Raw genomic sequence first — 21,629 nt, forward strand, 5'->3', positions numbered from 1 at the left:
GTTAAAAGCTTAGATTTTGGTTCAGGCCCATCTATGGTTTATACATTGGCTTGCAGTTTAGACCGGGGCTGGTGAAATATCAGTCTGGTGGTGGAAACATCTACTGTGGAAACACTTCAACTGTGTTCAGTATGTGAGGGTATGAACGTATACATGGGCACATAATAGAGACTTCTGCTGATGTTAATTACTGGTTATATATATTGAACAGACTCACCAGGTTGTTTCCTCACATACAATACACATTAGGCGCAGGGTATACTCATGAGAGACAGCTCTATGATATCTTGTGGACAGCATTCTGGAAATATTAGCTTGCAAAAACATTGCTGTGAGGAAAGTGTTGTGTGTTTTGAAAGATTATTAGCAATGCACTTGGAAAAAAGAGCTTGATCCTACGTTTATTGAAGTCAATAGCAAAATTCCCATTGACTTTAAATGGAACAGGATTGGAGGGCTTTCGTGATTAGGAAAGCTTTGAAGCTCATTGGAAACAGAGATCTGCTTCAAGGGCCTAGTCCTGCAAGGTCGTGAGCATCCTCAACTCCCATTGAAATCATTAGGAATTAAGAGTGTTCAAGATCTCCAGAATGGGCCCTGAATCATGCATGTCTGAGAGATACAGCAAACTAGAGGGTGCTGTGAATTCTTACGAAAACACAGATAAAGTGTTTCTATGGTAGTTGTTTCCATCACCAACATCCCACTAGTTTGCTGGAATGTTGATGTTCAGATAAACGCTGTGGATGTCAGTAAAACATGCAAGTCACATTCTTTTCTCCATGCATTTGCTGTGCTTTGCAAAGGGAATGAGAATAGCAGTAACTCCTCTGCTAATGATTCACCTCACATGGGGGAGTGCTTGGGTGGTGCAGCACCTCCTCACACAGCATTTGGCATCCCAGCCCTTGCATAAGGGCTGTATTGAGGATGGAAAGAGATGGGGAGGAGTCTTAGTTGTAGTTCAATCACCAGTAGGAATACAGTTGCTCGGGGAGCCTCAGTCTGTTCTAAACAATGATGAGGCACGAGCTGGTGCAGAACTGGGTAGAGAATCTGGGAGCTATAACTGGCTCCTGGGTGCCCACCACCAGCCAACATAGAAGCTGAACCATAAACTTGGTTAGAATGGATCATCAAGACAAATATGCAAGGGGGAAGCATATGCAGATACTAGTTCATTCAAGAGGCTTTTTCCCATTGTGATCTTCCAGCCAGCAGGGGTTTCAGGAAGACTGATCTTTTCAGGTAATTAACTATAGAGTTTGTGAGGATTTTATAGTAAATTGAATTTTAGAAGCAGAGTAAATGAAACCTAGATACGTTTATGATGTAGCAGCCATACTGGCTCCATCGTGATGGTTAAATTGAGATTAGCACTTCCAGCAAGGATTACACCTTTCTTATGTTCCAGTAATATAGTCCATCCTCCCCAGACTTCTGGCATTTGCTCTTTGCATACACAATGCATTTTCTGAGACATTTCAAATGAACATACTGATTAGTGTGGAAGTTATAAGTGTTTAAAAATGACTCTTCTCAGAATTTTATTTTTCCATCAAATGGATGCTCCAAGATGTAAGATTTCAATTAACCCTCTCCCCAACTTCTTGGGTAGTCTTAGTGGTTGTGAAAAGATAGATCAATTTTGAAACGGCATATCAACTTTAAATCAATTAAGTATTGTCTTTGGAATGTGTGGCCAGCTAGAAAATAATAGCCCTAAGAGGTGTGAATTATCACATTTATCTCATTGAGGTTTTTAACTCTGAAACCTAAGGATGACAGCTATACAGGTAACATTGTTAACTGTTTCACTGCTGATCAGTTTAGCAGAAACATTCTATGGAAAACTGACAGTGAAAATATTCTCCGTCAAAATATCGGCCTTATTGCTCAACCAGTGAAGGAAGAAAGCGGCCACTCCTAGCTTGTCTCTCTGGACCTCAGAAACTCCACAGGAGGCAAATTGCTCTCCTATAAACTTTCTAAGCTTGCCTACCAACATCCCCCCCTGAGGGAGCACTAGTAGTATCTCCAGATCTTTCTCGGGATCCCCCGTTGTCTGGGGAAAAGGTGGAACAGTAATTTGTTACACCCCTTTATGGGATTCTGCATACTCCTCTTATGTGGCTAGCCAGCTTCACTGGACAGCACAATGGGGGGATCAGAACCATGGCTCTGCCTGCTCCCTGCCCCTTCTCATTTGGTTGCTCCCAGGGGAAGCATCTGCAGTGTAGCCTCTGGCAAACCAAGTCAAAACCAATTTTAATCCAAAGGCACTTCTCCATGGCCACTGTCAACTCTCTGTTCCCAGCTGACATGGGGCTAGAACTGTTAAAAATTTTGTGAGAATTAATGTATAGTTAATGGTTTTTATTCCCTTTCCATTTTCCTTGGTCTCAAAAATGTAGACCCATGTTTAGTACACATCCAAAATAAAATTCATGTTTAATCAGAGATGAAGCCTGGAAGATATTAAAGCCCAAAAGATGAATGTTTCAGAAAGTTGTGAGCAGTTGAAACAGGGGTTAGAATGGAAAGCACCACGAAACCTTAACTATGGCAGTTACTCTACCGTAATATACATACTCCCTCTATAGAAAATATATTATTATTATTATTATTTCAATACTGCCTGAACTTCATCCTGTGATTTATCTGATCCAATGGCTCACTAGCTAGGTTTTTGAATGCCAGCTTCTTCAATCTACATTTACAACTCCACATTGCACTCAAAGTCTCATATGAAAAGAATGTATGAATACAGAAGCACTGCTAATGAAAGCTTGAAAGGGACAGTTGAAATATAGTGGAAATTTCAAAGACTATTAAAGCAAAATATAAACTATAAATCCTGGAGACCCTTTTTAGGGACAAAACTATGTATGAAATACAATCCATACGGCCAGTTCCTCATCTGGTGTAAGCTGGCGTACCTCCATTGATTTAAATGGAGCTATACTGGTTTACACCAAGTGTGGATCTGTCTCATGCACCCTATACGTTATGCTATTGCACTAGACACTAATATCCAGATTTGTTCCTAAGTATACAGGCAAATGTTCAGTTCCAGTTGTACACAGTACAAATATTAGATTCCAGTCATGCCCTCACAAGGTCACTGACAAATGTGAGCCAACCACTCTCCCATAGGTTTCCTTTACCATCACATTAATTATTTTTAAGAAGCTAAGCTCATGTAATTTCACTGGTCCTATATGTCATCCAACAGCTACAGAATTTTCCTTGCTGTTAATGCCTCATGCACTTCACCAAAATATAAGAAAGAAAAAGGCCCATGGGGGGTCAAATTCTTTTCCTGTTTTCCCTACATTTCCTGGCCACTGAGTAGCAGTCCAATGCAAAGTTGGTTGCAAATGTTAGACAGACATTAATGCAGGCTTGAAACTCAACCAAGTTTATTTATCCATTTTTGTCATCTGAACTCGCCTCAGAGCCCCCAGTTGACTGACACTTGGGAGGGTGCATGATTGTGAAGAGGTTAGTATCAGCCTATTAGGCTCCAGCCATTGAGGGTGAAATCTTATCGCCATTGAAGTCAAAGGAAGTTTTGCCACTGGCTTCAAAAGGAACAGGCGTTCATGCTGAAACTTTACAGGCTTTAGACATCCCATATTGTTCTTGTTTTGGGTTTGGGACTGTAAAGCCTACTAGGCCTTGTTTCATTTCCCTGGCCGCTGACCCTCTGGCTCTGTATGCATGATAACCATCTTTCTCCTTGGTTTATGGAATGAAGAAGGTTAAATACAGCAAGGTCCGGTACAGGAATAACCTCTTAGAGTGGAGGTTTGGTGCTTTCTTTGCAGAGTTGTTCTCCTCAGTTAGATTCTTAAAGATCTGGTTGAGATAGCAACGAGTTTAATGGAGACTTATTAATTTATCATCGGTGGAATGTTCCCCTCAACTGTGGGCCAAAACTTAAATCAGAGATTTCCATGATTCACTGTCAACAAAGTAATGGGACTTGCTGATGAGCAAATACGGCCTGGGACACAAGGTGCAAATACGTAGGTGCCATGGGGTAACATTTTCAAAAGCACCTAAGTGACTTAGTCACAGTTTGAAAAGTGACTTAGACACTTACCAGCTTAAGTCTCATTGAAAGGCAAGACCTTTAAAAATCTGGTCCTATGTGTTTAAGTCACTTTTGAAAATGAGACAGGCTCTGAAGTCACTTAAGTGCTTTTGAAAATTTTACCCCAATTCTTTCGAGGTAGAAATTTCCAAACGAAACTCAAAAAGAGGTCTACTGTTTGGGGAACAGAAGGCAGAGGAAGAATAAGATATTAACAGGTGGCTTCATCTTTTATGGAATGGCATGCCAAGGATCTGCAATCCCATTGGTCACTTAAGTGCAACAGACAGGCAAAACCATCAAGGTAGAGAATGACCTTTTATACTGGAGATCAATATATGAATGAGTGAGAGACAATAAAAACTACACACATTGGCTCTGTGCCTTCAGCATTTGAAAAGACTGTATGTCTTTACAATTGTGCAGCCTGTTTTGTGGTTTGCCCTTCTAAAATGACAGATTTAATTATTCTAGGTATAGAATGTAGATCAACTATTTTGAAATAATTAAGATGTATACTTTAAAAATAAATACTCCTTGCCACATCCGTGCCATTGTTCATCTTTTCCAGTTCACATGAAGTTTCTGTAAATACACCATTTGCTTACTGGCCTTGCAGAGCCTAAAGTCTACACTAGCTCTCAGGAAAGTAGCTAACCTCTCTTTTCAGAACAATGATGAATCTTCAGACCAAATGTCTGAAGGCACAAATGCCTGGAAAATTATAGGGTTTATAAGAAAAGATAGTTTGTAAAAAAACAAAACAAAACCCCTTCCATAAATATAACATCATGACTTCTGGTCAGACCAGAACAATCATTTTTTAAAGCTTAGTATGGAATCTGAGAAAACATCATTGAACATATCAGCTTGTCTGAATACATACACAGCCCTTTCCCCAGCAACCATGATTTCATTCTGTCAGCCCAATGACTTATTCATATCTTGGGTGAAGAGACGCATTTCCATGGGCTTTAGGCTTCTGTCTAGTCCTGTAGTGTTATTTATATTTAGTTAAAATGAAACAAGAAGAGACATTTTTTTCTTTTACTATTCTTGCTGCCATGGGCATATTGACACAAGTGTGTATAATGTGGCTTAAGTATGACAGTTCCAATTCCAAATGCTGTGGTCATGCACATGGATTGGACTCACCATTCACCAAGCAGATTGCTCTGCTAGTAGTTTTCACATTTATTTATTAAAATATTAAGCAAACAGCTGTTTAGCAGAGAGATTGGATCCCAATGGATGCTGATCTATTCCTGACAAACAGGTGCTGCTCAACAGATAGGGGGACAGCAAGGCACAGAAAATCCACTATACATTCTAACATTCAGGCTTTATCCTTTATTAGGTAGTGAGTAAGAGACATAAAAACGTTTGAGATTGTTGTGTACAGCTGAAATTTAAAAGAGGCTTGTGTGACCAAAAATTGTTCCATAGAGCACTGTGACAAAAAAGGTCCAAGAAACAGAAAGTGAAGTTGCAAGTGGAAATAGTTGGAATGACGCTGTTTATTTCTAGCAAAACTTTTATTAATTCTCCCCTTAGTACTGTGCCTCCATACATGCCACAGGCCACAACATGTTCACAAAGATGGGTCTGTTGATTTTAATGGCATTGTGATAGTGTGGCAGGATGTACAGTATGTGCCCCCCTACCAGTAGGCCATGCACAAGACTATAAAATAGGTTAGTGGTTCTCCTACTTTTCCATTTTACATATTATTTCATCTTCCGTCCCAACACTCCAGTCCTCCTCTTGATTCTCAAATGTTTCAATTTGTGGACCAGTAGGAAAGACTCTGCTGACAAATGGTGTCATTGAGCATAGATTGAAAACCACTGTCCTCTTCAATAAGGGATATGCACACATGTTGATGACATCACAGCTACTGCACATAGAACATAGGCTGAATATTCTAAAGACCCAAGCCAAGATTTTAAAAAGAAGAGATCAAAGTTAGGCTCCTAAAACTATATTTATACACCCAAACAAGAGGACTGACTTGCAAATACTCTGAGTGTCAGGCCCAACACTTTAGAAATGGGCCCATTTGTAACCTTGTTGGGTGCCGCTGGGTGCCGAGCACTTTTTAAAATCATCCCACCTATTTAGGTGCCTGAATATGATGTTAGGAACTTAACTCTTCTCTCCTATTTATGAATATCTTGGGCCAAAGAAATTCATGTAATTAAGTAGTCCTGAAATCACCACAGTATCTAGTTTGTGTCCTATATCTGATTAAGGTGATTACTATCAACCAATTTGATTTCAAGGCACAAACTTTTGCAGATAAACTGGACCAAATCATAGACATGATTAATACAGAGCTTATTTTAATTAATCCTTACAGAGAAATAAACACACCTCTTTGGAATTCTTTGGACGCAGCCATCCATGGAACACCTTTTCTTTCTCTCTTTTATTTATTTTTGTAAAAAAAAAAAAAATTATATGCAGATAAGCTTTAAAAAATGTGTATGGAAGGCCCACTAATAACCTGAAAGTCCAGGGTGCTGCATATTCCCATCTTGTACATCTCCCAAACTGCTAATGTTAACCCCAAGCACTTTTAGGTAGCGACCACATGGCCATTATTTTATATTAAAAGCATTGTTATAAAATCTTTTAAACTATCCCCCCCCCACACAACTGAACTTAAATTATGGTTTCAATTTTTTTCTTTGTCTTAAAAGTACGGTAGCTACACATCCGAGTGGCTGAATCAGACTCAGCAGCCCACTCCATAATCTTAATAGATATTTTTCAGAACCCTATGGGGAAAAGCAGGTAGCACGTATCAGAGATTCAAGACATGCCACATTTTTTCTCTGCTCTTTGTTACTATTTAATGATCCACATATGAAACTGAATGGTTATATAATTACTTTATATAGTAGATTTTTCTGTTTATAAGTTATTTCTCTTACTCTAACATATATACAATATATCTATATATACCCCTGATGAATCCTATTTTATAGGGACACTATCAACCCCTTTAAGCCTCATAGTGAATATATAAGGCTTTAAAACCTTGCAAAGAAGCAAAGATCAGCTACAGAATGTAGGGTCCATTAGGATCCTAAAAGTGGTGTTTGCTCCAAACCCATGATGTGCAATTATCTCATAATATGTATATTGTGTGTTGCTGCTTAGATTATATATGTATATATATATATATATTTTATATCACATCAGTAGGAAATAAAATCATAGAACATATTCATTTCTATTACCATACCTATAACAAACAAGTTTTGACCTCTACTTAATACAGACAGTCCCACTGGTATGATATAAAAAGAATATGTCCTAATCTTGGGGTGAAATCCTGGCTCCTCTGAAGTCAATGGCAAATCTCCTGTTGTCATCAATGGGGCCAGTTTTTCACAGTTGGTTTTCATTTGCTAGGTATGACCATGAGTAACCCACTCTTGACATCACTTTGTTCTACCACTAATGAAGTTATACTTCTCTGTGACTCATGAAAACAGAATATTTTTGCTGTCCACCTTTATGCCTTTCATGTTAGTTCCATCCTGTAAGTATTAGCTCTTTTGGATATATACACTGTACACATATTTTTCATTTAGATAGAAATGTGCCTATTTAGTGTACAGCATATGGAATTTTTGCACTAAATGTTCTTTATTTCTTATTTTGTCTTAACCATAGATCTACTGTATGTCTCTGTACTTTAACGTTTTCTATTAGGTGAGGAAAATAAAGTTTTCTAACTAGGAACACCACATTATCATTGTCATTTTGCCTATTTAACAAAGTGAGATAATTTGTTCATTTTACCTTTTGCAACTCAGTTATAAACCTAGTGGCATAGATAGAGACACAATACTATTGTTGTACAAGACATCTATTGTAGCTACTTTTGTTCAGAAAATACCCAGTAACTGCTGATTTGGCAGGAGGATCAGTAAGGGTACTACTATTCACAGTGTTTCTTTTTTCTTCTTCTTCCTTTAATCTACAGAATAAAGTATTTTATGTACATTGGAACCAGTTAATGCCCTTTAGACAAATTTGTAAGTTGTTTCATAAAGCAGGAAAGACATTTCAGGGAAATATGTGCCAAAAAGCACAGTCAAAAAGGCTTCACAAGTTCTGTATATCACTGTGAGTCAATGCTGGAGATCACTTCTAAAACGGTCAATATTCAAGAGGAATGCTCTCATTTGGAGAAAATACTGCCCCTTCCCTCTTTTAGAATTTGATCAATTCTCTATCAAAAGTCCTGGCTCTTCATATATACTTTAAACTATAAATAAACACTGCATAGTTCCATGTTCTTGATTTGCTTCTTTTTGTTTGTTTTTGTTTTGAAAAATTATTGCAGTACAATTGATTCCTGTTTGGAGTTCAGTAAGGAGCAAACAGCACAGGAGTATGGGTGGTCCGTATAGGCCCAGGAGCTGGTCGTAGGAGTGCTGGAGGAAGTGCTGTAGTCTGGAATAGGGTAGCTGCTGGGGCTGATCGAAGACTGAAAGGGGAATTCACAGCCACAGCAGCAGCTGCTGCTGCAGCTGCTAGTGGGTTTGGTAAGATTCGTGGAGCCATTGGCTTTGGAGGTTCCTTTGAAAATACTAATTTTACCTGTGAGGAAAAGAAAAAAACAAACAGAGAAAGCAGAATTTGTTCATATTAGACACGTGACAGGTTACTCTTCTTAGATTATATATGAAAAATATAGACAGAGAGGAGTGGTATTAGTTTCTGGCACTAAAAGTGAGCTGCATCTGTGTAACGAAAGAGCTGCTAGATCACACACTCCAATTAGGAAGGAGCACGTCCACGTTGTTTTGGTAGAGGCTACTGAAACCCAACATTATTTTGGTTTTGGTTTCACATCTTAACGTGGAAACCTATAATTTGATACGTAATTTCAAATCAACATTTTAGTGAGTCCTGACAGGGGCTGGGCAAACTCAACTTGCACAAAATTTAAGGGGAGTTGCAGTTGCCCTGGAAAAATTGAATAAGAAAGAACTGACAATCAGTGAGGAAGCAGCCATCTGGATAGTCTGATGTTGCAGACTAGAATTTAGTGAAAACACATCCCATTTGAATGCATTACAAAGCAGGTACTTTCTTGATTGTTGCTAGGTAAATTCTATTAAAAAAAAAAAGATAATCAGTGAACCACTGTTTATTAGCACCTGTCCCTAAAAAATATAAACAAATTTTACCTAACAACAGCTATGAATGTCTCCTGATTTGTCATGCATTCAAACGAGAGATGCATTCCCTGTTCCCTATTCTACATCATCTGACTGGATCTCCTACTGGTAGGAATCAGTAAAATAGCATTTCTCAGTGAGATGCTGTTCTCAGTTATGGAGACAATGAAAAGTGGCAGATATCTTAAAAACTTGGTTTTGAAAATTCATTTTTGATGTACATCTTTATGCGATCACTATTTAGTGAGCTGTGATGTAGTATTGTAGATAAGCACTGCAGCTTTTTCTTTAACCAGCTTTTAAAGCATCAGCACCATGCAACTCTCCATTTACATCTTTCAAACACACACAATGTGTACAAAATGCTTATCTATATCTGAGTATAATTAAAAATACACTTTGGGGTAGATCTCATTTTAGTGTATTAGCACTGATGTTTGATACGTGCATAAACTATCCCAATATGAGAGACTACAACCTGAGATGAGAATATGGGCCACCTCCAAAGCCAGTGGAAGACTCCTGTTGACTTCAGTCGACTTTGGATCAAGCCTTGTGTCCCTGGGCTGCAACTCTCTCTCTCAGTAAATTGTACACCACGGAATAAATATGGACATTTCTCACTTATTGGATAGGGCCAATTTCACCCCAGCCAATAGACTCTGTGTGTGTGTGTGTGTGTGTGTGTGTGTGTGTGTGTGTTCAAATAACACCACACTGTCCCAGCTTACCCCTTTGGATTCAGGAGGATTGTCCCATAAATCAACAGTGAATTTCACCTGTGCAGTCCATCAAAGTTATCCACCATCCAAAAGTTCAGTTTTTATCTACCAGCTATCAGCTCACAGGTCTTGTATCTGCTGCCCTACCTGCTGACTTCAAGTTTGCTGAAGAATTTTGGGGGAAATTTTCAAAGGCACAAAGGCAAGTTAGGCACCTAACCCCATTGAGATGTTTTGGGTGTTGGACACTTAACTCCCCCCTTGCGTCTATGAAAATCTACCCCTAGGTCTTCGACTTGGTCATTGAAACACCCAATGTCACACCCTTTAGCAGGTCTTGGTGCAAACTCTCTACTTCCCTTTCTATGATTTTATTTTTCCCCATTTTCTATTTATATTTAAATAGGGTTTTTTAAAAATCTTTATTTAGAATAAATTCATCAGAAAAATCATTTTGATATGGGAGCTTTTTTATTATATAATAAAATGGATTTGAAAAGCGAGAAAATGAATCACAACAACTTGGAATTTTTGTCATATTAGCTTTTTATGTGCAGGACCCATCAGTTTGGAGAGGGACAGAGTGAGTCCCAATGTAGTCTGGAACTGACTAACAGTGAGACCTATTAAACTGTGTAATAGTATCTCAAGGGAAGTGGTGAAGCCCCTTTGTATGAGACATTTAAAACTACACTGGGCAAGCATTAGAAAAATATACATTAGGGAACAATACTACATTGGTAGAATGTTGAACAAGATGAGTTACAGAACTGTAATAGGTCTTTCCCCATCTCTAAATTCTATGATCCTATGAATGTAGCAAAGCTGTTAGTGACTCTGGTGTATTTCTGCCACTGGGAAAAGAGGAAAAAATCCCCTTAGGATACTGTTGATGTAGAAGGCGCAGCATGGTGCTCTGATTCTTTGAAAAGTTTAAGAGCTAGTATTCTATTGAAACTATATAGGCTTTCAATTCATTTGTTGAAGTGCTCATGGTTCTATTTCCAAGAGAGATTAAATAGCAGTAGTGCTTAGTGCATACAGTATATAGCATTATACATTTTCAAAGTGCTCTACAAATACTAATTAACATGCAGGGCATCTCTGTGAAATAGCTAAGTATTACTGGTTCCATTTTACAGGTGCGTAAACTGAGGCAGAGCAACTAAATGGCTCAAAAAACTAAAATGTTGAGAAAAGAAAGTTAATCAGCTTTAGATCTTACCAAAAACATTTATAATCAAAGGAAGATCAGTGTATTTTTGGCTTTTTGTCTATTCTGTTTGAATTCCAAATAACAGCATTGTCCATGTTATTTTGCAGAAAGAAAACAAAACTAAAACAGCCCACCACCCCTCAAAAAAACCCCTATTTTAACCTTATCCCGAGTAAGTTATAGCACGTCTGCTTCTCTGCTAACTTGTGCTTGTTTACTACTACCTCATCCTCCCACCACAGTTCATTTGCCTCTTACATCCAGCTATTGGCTCCTGTCTGGCATGTAGATTGTGAGCTCTTGAGGTGGGATTGTGTTCTTTGTTACTCATCTGTAGAGCACCTAGCACAACAGAGCCCTGATCCTTGTACACTGCAGCTCACGAACAAGTGGCTGGTACGTACAGCACCAGGGATTTGTTAAGAGCCTCCATCAAATACTAGAATAATGAATCTCAGTGAAAAATTGTATTGCATTAGCAATGCTATATGAAGAATTCCCAGGTAGATCATCTGGTAGATGGATGCTATGTTACACTCCACTATCCCACCAGGGAGCTACAGGGAGCTAGAGTATTTATTACTAATGCAAGACACTAGGAGGGTTTTATTAAATGCAAATATACATTATTTTTCCTTTGGCCCAAGTCTTTGAAGTTAACAAGATCTGGGCCTGAAATAGTTTCTCCCATGGGAGGGGAATGTGACCAGCCCTGGCTTGAAATTGCACAAGATAAAACGATAGATTTTTGACTATGTTTAATTTTATCTAGGTACTTTTAATAAATACAAAATTGGAATAAAATAAAATAAAATCAAAATGTTGTGTGTTTTATGGTGGATCCTGTCCAGTAATCTGAGCATTAACCTCTTGGGCATTCACTGTGGAAGGTGCAGGTAGGATCTTTACAGCCTTTATCATTCTGGGGAACTATCTTTCTACCCCTTTGGATCGTCTTTCTTTCTAATGACCTTTATACTGGAACCCTGTTCTGAGATCATCTACAGTACCACTCCAAAAAGGGTGCTTATGGAGCTTAGTCCAATGTCCATTGAAGTTAACAGAAAGACTCCAATTGTCTTCAGTTGTACAGTGAGCTATCACTTCCTACTTCCCACTTCCATCAATTACTCAGAACTGACATTCCTCACTTCTAGGATGCATTTGAGCTGCCCCAAGGGATGTAAGCAACAGATTTAGGAATGTGATCAAACCTAGATTCTGTGCTATATCCCGCAGCATGCACACACGCTGGAACCCACTCTGTCATTCAACTTTTGCACATTTTTCCCAGTGATGTTTTCTGAAAATCCTTCTCGGTAGGACATCATGGAAGAGAAAATCGTTTGCTTACCCCAAGCGGATGTGCTCCCTTTTGGAGTTTGTTGTAAGGACTATATTTAGGTTTAGGGGGTTTCCCAGCAGCTCGATCTTTGTGCCTTCTACTACTTATGTGCTGTTAAAAAAGGGATATTACAAAAATTACCTTCTTTCAATCAGTATCACATTATTAATACTTCACTTCAACTCCTGCCTTTCAACAGGCATACTCCAGTCCTGAAGACTATTGCTTTCCACAATAGTATTAATTTGACTAATTAAAATAAAATAAAGCAATAATTAATAACCATTTAGATGTATTTCAATTTGAAGGAGCATTTAGTGCTTCATGTATTTGGGCGACATTTTCCAAAATGCTCAGCCATGGTCTTGCTCTGCTCTGATTGAAGTCAAATGGGAGTTTTAGCACTGCTGACTTCATGGGAGCAAAGTTAGGCCTTTTTGAAAAATCGCACCTTAAAGCATCTGTGAAATGCAGCCAACTGCTGCACAGCAGAGCAGGGGCGGCTCCAGGCACCAAGCGCATGCCTGGGGCGGCAAGCTGCGGAGGGCGGCCTGCCGGTCGCCGTGAGGGCGGCAGTCAGGCTTCCTTCGGCAGCATGCCTGCGGGAGGTCCACTGGTCCTGCGGCTTCAGCGGCAATTCGGCGGCCACGGGACCATTGGACCTCCCGCAGGCACGCCGCCAACAGCCGCCTGACTGCAGTGCTTGCGACGGCAAAATACATAGAGCCGCCCCTGCAGCAGAGATGGGAGAACCCAGGAGCATCCCCTACCGAAAAACGAAGTACCATGAGACTTTTAATGTCCATGTAGGACAGATGGGAGCTTTCAAGATTTCACCTGAAAGACTGCCACACAGACTGCTGAGTGACAGTAAATTAAAAATAAAACCATATCAATGCAGAGCCTATACATAAAAACTATTAGAATATACTGTAATTTCCTGTACAGATTTTATGGTGCATTAGATGCTAAGAATTGTTTTTTTCTCTCTCTATTTTTTTTTCTGAAAAGAGTTATAGCAAGTAAGATAAACAAGGAAAGGAACCTTTTTTTTCCCCCTGAAAGCGTAAGACAGGTACAAATGTAGTCCATCAGAGTATTTATCTCCATACTTTTCTTAACAAGTTTTCAATTCCAAAAGGCACATAAAGTAACTAAGTGTTTTCCAGAACAATGGCTTTGTTCATCTGAGAGAGAATGATTGACTCTAACTTAGTGTAGTTGCAATTTAGAGGTGAGGCTTATTGGCTGCAGAGGAACACTGATAAAAACAACCCACACTGCTAAGGAGGTTTTTCAACGTTCTATAAAAAGACTCTCTCCACACACACCTACATCCTCGTGAATATAAATATCACACAGCACACAAAATGACAGGGTTTATTAAGCCATGACAATAATGGTAGTCTAAGGACACTTGTAACATTGTCGTTTAGAGAAAGATTCTATAACCATTTAGAAATATATATAATCAGCAGTTTTTGAGGAATTGTACTTTATCTGATGGAAAATCATACCGAAAACAAACACACAGAACACAAGCCCAAGTGCAAAGGGCAAAAGCAGCAAGCTCCATTTAGATGTGAATTCTCATCACACTGACACATGCTAAATGCGCAGGTACTCCACCCTTATGAAAACAAGGCAGAGTCAAGGATTCAGTGTTGTCCAAGCTGTTTAAGTACCTGTTTAAGTTGTGTCTCAGAGTTTACGTGCACATCGCAAATTTCACAGTGAAATGTTTTGTTTTGTAGGCCTGTGTTTCCTTTATTAACAGGTCCCTTGCCTTTGACGCCTGCCCGGGGAAAGGCTTTAATAGTTCCACTTCCATTCCGAGCTTCCAACATAGTTTTGTGCTTAGTCCCTGGAGAGATTCCAAATAGGAAAGAGATATTTTGGGCAAGTTGATTGCATTTTATTATTTCAACTTTTAAATACATATTATCTATCTATCTATCTATAAAATCTCAGTTTTGTCCAATGTGTTATCTTTGAAACATGTCCACATTGCCTATATCAGTAGGATAATAGAGTAACAATGTTTCACATTTAATATATAATTATCTGGAATTTAATTATTAAATGCACCTATCTAGGCAACAGAACAGGAACAAGCAGCCACCACCAATAAGTAATGGCATGCTCAGGATGTCCTGAGGTGAAGTTAAAAAGATGTGACTTCTTTCATTAACGCCTGCTGCTAATAAGACATGAACTGTAGTTGAAAAGGAAGAGAGATTTAGCTATTAAAGATGTTGTTGCAAGTGATTTGTAAACTTCTGTGATGAGGATGATAAACAGTACTTTTTAAGTACCAGAAACTTGAATCTGCAATTAAATAATCAGTTCCCAAATCCTGGAGCTTCCAAAAAAACAAATAACTCAGACAGAGCACAAGCTCCAGGCAGAAATCTAAGGATCTTAAGGGCCTGTGACAGAAACCAAAACATAAAAGAAATATGGACATTGCTCACATTTGTTACTAACAAAAAAAAATAGACAAAAATCAATAATAAAGGGTATGATTGTTATATCTTTACTCATGTTAAATAATACCTTACATAATTGATTTTAATGCGGCCACTCATGATTTAAGCCACTATTCAATGTGAATAATGGCGTTACAACCTTTATTCAAAATTAATACACACACACATATACTTTAGCAGACTAGTAACCTAAATTTTGAAGATTTTTTGACTTTCTATTGCGATAAACACACAAGGCTGGATCTTGATCTGATGTTGAATTGATATGATTACATTGACTTCAATGGAGCCATACCAAATCAAACTAGTTAAAGATCTGGCCCATAATATTTAAAACTACTCAAACTTCTTTTCACCATCAGAAATAATAAATTAGCATGTTCTTTTCAGTTTAAATGAACATTGCTCCATGCCAAGGTTATCTCTTTTGGATTTCTCACACTAATACAATAAGGCCTTTAGCCTAATAACCCCATTATTATGTTTACCTACTTGCCCACCTGTGTCTTCCAAACTAGTATGAAATACACACCGGTCAATACTATACCCCTACAGTGTCATTCTACTTATAGCAAGATTAAGATCACTCATGAGACGTTAGATAATCTCATAGGTCAACACTGAGTAATCTCTATCACTATGTTATATTTCAGGTTTTAAGTTTAGCTTTCTCTCTCTTCTTCAAGTCTATTCTTTCTGTTCTTGGCTATCTCTTAAGGTCTTATTTTTCCAGCCTTGTCTACATTAAGGAATGTTTTCAAAACTGGGGCTAGCCATGTTGGGAGTTCTATTATAGACAAGATGCTGGCTGCTGACACCAGAATCCTTAATCCTGCTCACAACAAGTCGAATCGAAATGGTGTTTAACATGCTACCAACAGATGATGTCCTGTCTACACCAGGGCTCTCCAACACTACTAACACCAGTGGCAAGAAAGTGTTACATCTAGGGGAAAGATAGTCACTAGTTGCCAAGCAGTAGCCATCATCAGCCAATTAGTGCAGGGATTATTTTTTTATTCTGTATGGTTACCAAAAATTATTGTTCAGCAAGAAATTTGATCTCTGAGCTTTGTATTTTGACTGGCTGATGTCCTCTATTTCAGAATAACTTGTTATATTTTATACCAAACTATTCTCTTTGCTATTTGACATAAATGAAAGTATGCAAATTCTAAGCACCAAAAGGTAAGAACAGCCATACTGTATCAGACCAATGGTCCAGCTAACCCAGTATCCTGTCTTCTGACAGTGGCAAGTGCTAGATGCTTCAGAAGTAATGAACAGAAATGGGCAATTATCAAGTGATCCATGCCCTGTCGTCCAGTTCCAGTTTCTGGCAGTCAGAGTAACAGAGTATAAGCTGTTACTTAGCACCATAATGTTTGGAAGCAACGAAAAGTGAAATTTAAGAAAACTGGTAACTTGCAGGCACTAGACTTCCTTTTTTCCCCTTATGAAAGACTCTTTGCTTGTCATTTTTATTCTTTAATAGTTAATGAATTCCATGTAATTGCAAGTTTTCTGCCACCTCTTTGTCCCCTGCTGCAAGAGATCTAATCTATTCAGAGGAAGATAATTGCAGAGCTCTTGAGACAGAAAAGAAATTGCTACATCTCACCACTGTTGTGCGCCTCCAGCTGCGAGGTGGAGTTGACAGCAACCTTGCATAGTGAACAGTAAAGCAGCCTTTTTGCCTTTTCTTCCTCAGTCTCCACGGAAGGGCACGTGTTGCTGCTAGTGGCTGTGGTGGGGATTTTTTCCACTTTAGAGGTGATCTCAGTTGTCAGAACACTGCTTTTCCGAATTTCCACTGTTGGTGTTGATATTGCTGGTGTCCCTGTGGTAAGGTCTGCAGTCAAAATAAGGAGGAGATGGAAACAAAATAAACGTATTGACCTTTTTCACTGGGCACGTTAAGATTGCAGCTACAAAGAGACGCGTAATATTTTGGCAAAACTTTGACTACTGATAATCAACTGAATTTGACCTTTTTCTTATTACTAGAATACATTTGCAAAATACAGTGCTATATTGAAACACCACACATACTGTGCCCCTGTATAATATAAACACTTACGACATACGGATTTCTTAAACTGAAAAGGCATATTATACCATTGACACCATTCCTTTACAAATGCAGGATAATCCCTTAAAAGAGGTCATATCATTGATTAGTAAATTAGGCAGTTAATATTTGTACACAGTCCTTTGAGTTTGAAAAAGTGCCATAACTGCTATGTATGGTCTGATTTTTAATCTTTTAATGTTCTGTACTATTTTTAAAAATGTGTGGTTCTGAAATGAGTCAGATAAAGACAAAACATTAAATTGATATTACTCTTGATCTTAGCCAAAGATAATAGATTAATAACAATCATTACTTACAGGGCTTTATATTTTTCATAGAGCTGTAGAAACACACTCAATTTGTTTAGAAAAAATGTGTGTATAACTATCATACACAACGTGACACATATATTTTTAATTATTTAGAAATTTCCCATATAAAGAAGCACCTATCCTCACCTAGAGACTCCTTTCCCTAAATTACAAATACAATAAACTAAAATTAAAGATACAATCAACATATATTCTGTAGACATCATTATAATAATGAAATAAAACTCAATTATAGTATTTTGTGATGGCATCAGAATGCAGAGATGTGTGGATTTATATTTTTCCTTTAGTTGTATATTTTTGAAGACTATCACAAGAAAAAATGTATTTATTAAAATCATATACAAAGTGTCCATACAACCTCCTGTATATTTATTTTTTACAATAAGATTCTGAGTGTTACTGAAACAATTGCAGGAGTAAAAGGTGGCAGATAATGTTTAAAAAACCTAGACTTTGATTTACAAATTATTATAGCAAGTGAGATGGTAGAATTGTGACATTAGAGATAGCTCAGCCAATCAGAACACAGTTTACTTTAGTCCATTTGCAGTTCTAAGGGTTAAAATACTGTAAAAGGTGGGATTTTTTATTTATATTCTGAAATAGTTATTTTGTGACTGTGATTTTATGGTTTTAAAATATAACCCGATTACATCCTACTGTTGCTATGAAAAAAAGTCCTCGAATTACATCCTAGCCATGAAATACTGTATAACTTTGGTAACAAACTTGTTATTATAAGACCTAAGGATCAAGCTGGACCGCAAATAAGAAATGACATTGAAGTAAAATATGGTGGCAAAACAAGGCAATGCCATTTGTAGATTGCATAACAGATCATGGAACAGGGAGAGGCTAGTTCCTCTCCATGGCCTTGAATCAGAAAAACACATCAGTATGTGCTTAACAGGAGTAGAACTCAAATGCGTGCTTAAAATTAAGTGTGTGCTTAAGTGCTTTCCTGAAGAGGCATGGTTGCTGAATTGGAGCCCAATAGTCAGACTTAACCATATTTACTCATTTTGGGTAGCACCTTCCTCCATTAGACGTCCTTTTGACTTCATTGAGACTACTCCTGGAATAAAGGTACTATCCAGCATGAATAAGGATGGCAGAATCTGGCCAGATATATCCATGGTGCAACTGTGCTTAAAATACTGTGTTTAGTTTAAGGTCTCTCACACACCAGAAATGCATCAACAAATCATAGTGAATTTAAAGAAGAGCAAAAATATATATATGATTACGGGGGTAAAGAGACTGATTTATGAGAAAACATGTAAAAAAACCTTGGCAACACAAAAACTAATTGAATGATAATGATCAATGAGTATTTTAACAACACAAACACAAGGGAGGAATGGTTAAGGATGGTGTGAGGATGTCAGTGGTGAAAGTGGGCCAGTATGGCATACCGGTAAGAAGTGGCCGCCTGTACGGGCCCGTACACAGCCGACATTAAAGCGCTAATGTTGCTGCCCCTTTTGCCACTCCGAGGGCTACCGAGGGGGTGGGTGTGGGGCAAAAGGAGCAGCTGCCCTGGGGCCCAGCGATTTAAAAGGGCCCGGGGCTCCCAGCCACCGCCGCAACTACTGCAGCTGCGACCGGAGCCCTGGGTGGCACAGGCTGGCCAGTGCAGAAGGGCTGGCTGCGGGAGGCTGATCACCAGCCCTGACCTTTCCACCTGAGGTCCTGCCCCTTCTGGGGGCCCAGAGCAGGCCCCTGTACGGGTAAGACTTTTATGTTACTTTCACCCCTGGAGGATGTATTAAAATGTGTCATGGAATGAAACAGACTACACTTCAAGAAAATGTCCTCAGTCAGGCCATTGAGCCAGGGGGTTAGTTTTGCAAGGGACAGGCATTATCTCTTGGGATTTTTAAAACTAGACTGAACAAAGATGTATTGTATGGGACACTCGTGCATTAGCAATGTAGTGGACTTGACGGTCATTTTCATCTGTAATCTCTATGAATTTATTAATCTTCTCTCCTTTCTCCTTTTTGGATTTTTATTCTTATAGTTTCAGCATGATTAAAGTGTAAGTCACCTGTCCATGCAGGGAGACAATCAAATTTAAGAACACTAGAGTTGAAACAAAAATTTGCCTTTAGAGGCAGGAGATATAATCATACAGTATAATGAGAGCAGTCACTCTCGTAGTCCCAGAGAAGGCACAGGGAGTGGAGAGAGTAAATAGCCTCCTCTTGTCTTAAAGCTTTCTCCTTTCTTCTTACCTTCTTCTACTTCTTTAATTCATTGTGTTAACGTGGCTTAATGTTTTCAAATTTTACTTCATATTAGAAGATTTTAAAATGCTAAGTACCAAAATTAATCGCGCTGTTAAACAATAGAATACCATTTATTTTAAATAATTTTGGATGTTTACTACATTTTCAAATATATTAATTTCAATTACAACCCAGAACACAAAGTGTACAGTGCTCACTTTATATTTATTTTTTATTACCAATATTTGCACTGTAAAAAACAAAAAAAATGCATTTTTCAATTCACCTAATACAAGTACTATAGTGCAATCTCTTTATCATGAAAGTTGAACTTACAAATGTAGAATTATGTACAAAAAAACTGCATTAAAAATAAAACAATGTAAAACTTTAGAGCCTACAAGTCCAGTCAGTCCTACTTATTGGTCAGCCAATCACTCAGACAAACAAGGTTGGTTACAATTTGCAAGAGATAATGCTGCCTGCTTCTTGTTTACAATGTCACCTGAAAGTGAGAACAGGCATTCACATGGCACTGTTGTAACTGGCATTGCAAAATATTTACGTGCCAGATGCACTAAAGATTCATATGTCCCTTCATGCTTCAACCACCATTCCAGAGGACATGCATCCATGCTGCTGCTGGGTTCTGCTTGATAACAATCCAAAGCAGTGCAGACTGACGCATGTTGATTTTCATCATCTGAGACAGATGCCACCCACAGAAAGTTGATTTTCTTTTTTGGTGGTTCGGGTTCTGTAGTTTCTGCATCAGAGTGTTGCTTTTTTAAGACTTCTAAAAGCATGCTCCACACCTCGTCCTTCTCCGATTTTGGACAGCACTTCAGATTCTTAAACCTTGGGTCGAGTGCTGTAGCTATTTTTAGAAATCTCACATCAGTATATTATATCATAGTGCATATTACATGTAGTTCCATTTCAGGAGCCGTTCCCATATTTGTAAACAATGACACAAGCTGTTTGGCTCTTTTGCATACCTTTAGTTTAATTATGGGTAAGGTCCGAAAGGTGCAAAGTTTTGGTTACGTATATCGCATTCCAACTGGGTATTCCAAGGTTATTTGAACGCCTTAGGTCTAGTCAGTAGGCTGTAAAAATTTCAGAAGCAGGCTCTGGTTTCAGTCAGGCCAGAAATAAATCTAAAATAGTCTTACTCATAGCATAGTATCTCTGTTTTTATATGGATACAGGATGCTTTTATAGGGTTACATTGAGACCTCCATTATAGTTTCTGTTTTCAAACGTAAAGATGAACATTTTTGGAATGTTTGAATAAAATCTTTTTGCTCATTTTTGTGCTATTAAAGGGTGATGAAAGTTACCTTTTTTTCTGCTGTAAATGTTTGTGGTGGTGGTGGTGTGTGCTAGCTTTGTTTTGGAGGTTTTTACACACATTCAAGTTAACTGGAAAAAATGGCTCAACTATAAAAGTTGAAGCTTTTCAGATCAAGTTAAAAAAATAAAAATGGATTGTACTTTTTTTTTTAAAGAAAAGTGTTTTGCAAGTTTTTACTATGTTACTCTATTTATGGAACTATGGAACAGGGTAAATATATATTTCACTATGTTTAGGGTTACCATATTTTGTGCCTCCAAAAGGAGGACACTCCACGGGGCCCCGCCCCCGCCCCCAGCCCCGCCCATGCCCCCCGCCCCAACTCTGCCCCTTCCCCAAAGTCTCCGCCCCCTCCCCTGCTTCCTGCGAACATTTGATTCGCGGGAAGCCTGAAGCAGGTAAGGGGAGTGCGTGGGGGGAGGAGGCGCGGCCCAGGCTGGCCCCCCCAGCGTTTCCAGCCTGGGTCGGCTCGGGCCCTGGGGTGCCGGCCCCGGGCCCGGCCCCCAGCCGAGCACCCCCGGCCGCCCAGCACCGGGCCGGCGGGGACCGGCGGTGCTGGG

At 38.8% G+C, this 21,629-nt stretch overlaps 1 protein-coding gene across 4 annotated transcripts in view; it reads right to left on the bottom strand.

Annotated features, from left to right (window-relative positions):
* Positions 1-5,429: 5,429 nt before the first annotated feature.
* The window catches only part of ZNF385D (zinc finger protein 385D), a 622,231-nt gene continuing 606,031 nt past the window's right edge, over positions 5,430-21,629 (bottom strand). For all 4 annotated transcript variants that reach the window (XM_034760769.1, XM_034760770.1, XM_034760772.1 and 1 more), the window contains 4 exons: positions 16,694-16,924; positions 14,269-14,447; positions 12,593-12,694; positions 5,430-8,716 (listed from right to left, as the gene is read on the bottom strand). In XM_034760769.1, the coding sequence (XP_034616660.1) occupies positions 8,483-8,716; positions 12,593-12,694; positions 14,269-14,447; positions 16,694-16,924 (746 nt within the window). In that variant the 3' untranslated portion in view covers positions 5,430-8,482. The remainder of the gene's footprint in view (positions 8,717-12,592; positions 12,695-14,268; positions 14,448-16,693; positions 16,925-21,629) is intronic.

Source organism: Trachemys scripta, chromosome 2 (assembly GCF_013100865.1).
Source record: "Trachemys scripta elegans isolate TJP31775 chromosome 2, CAS_Tse_1.0, whole genome shotgun sequence".
NCBI classification, from domain to species: Eukaryota; Metazoa; Chordata; order Testudines; family Emydidae; genus Trachemys; species Trachemys scripta.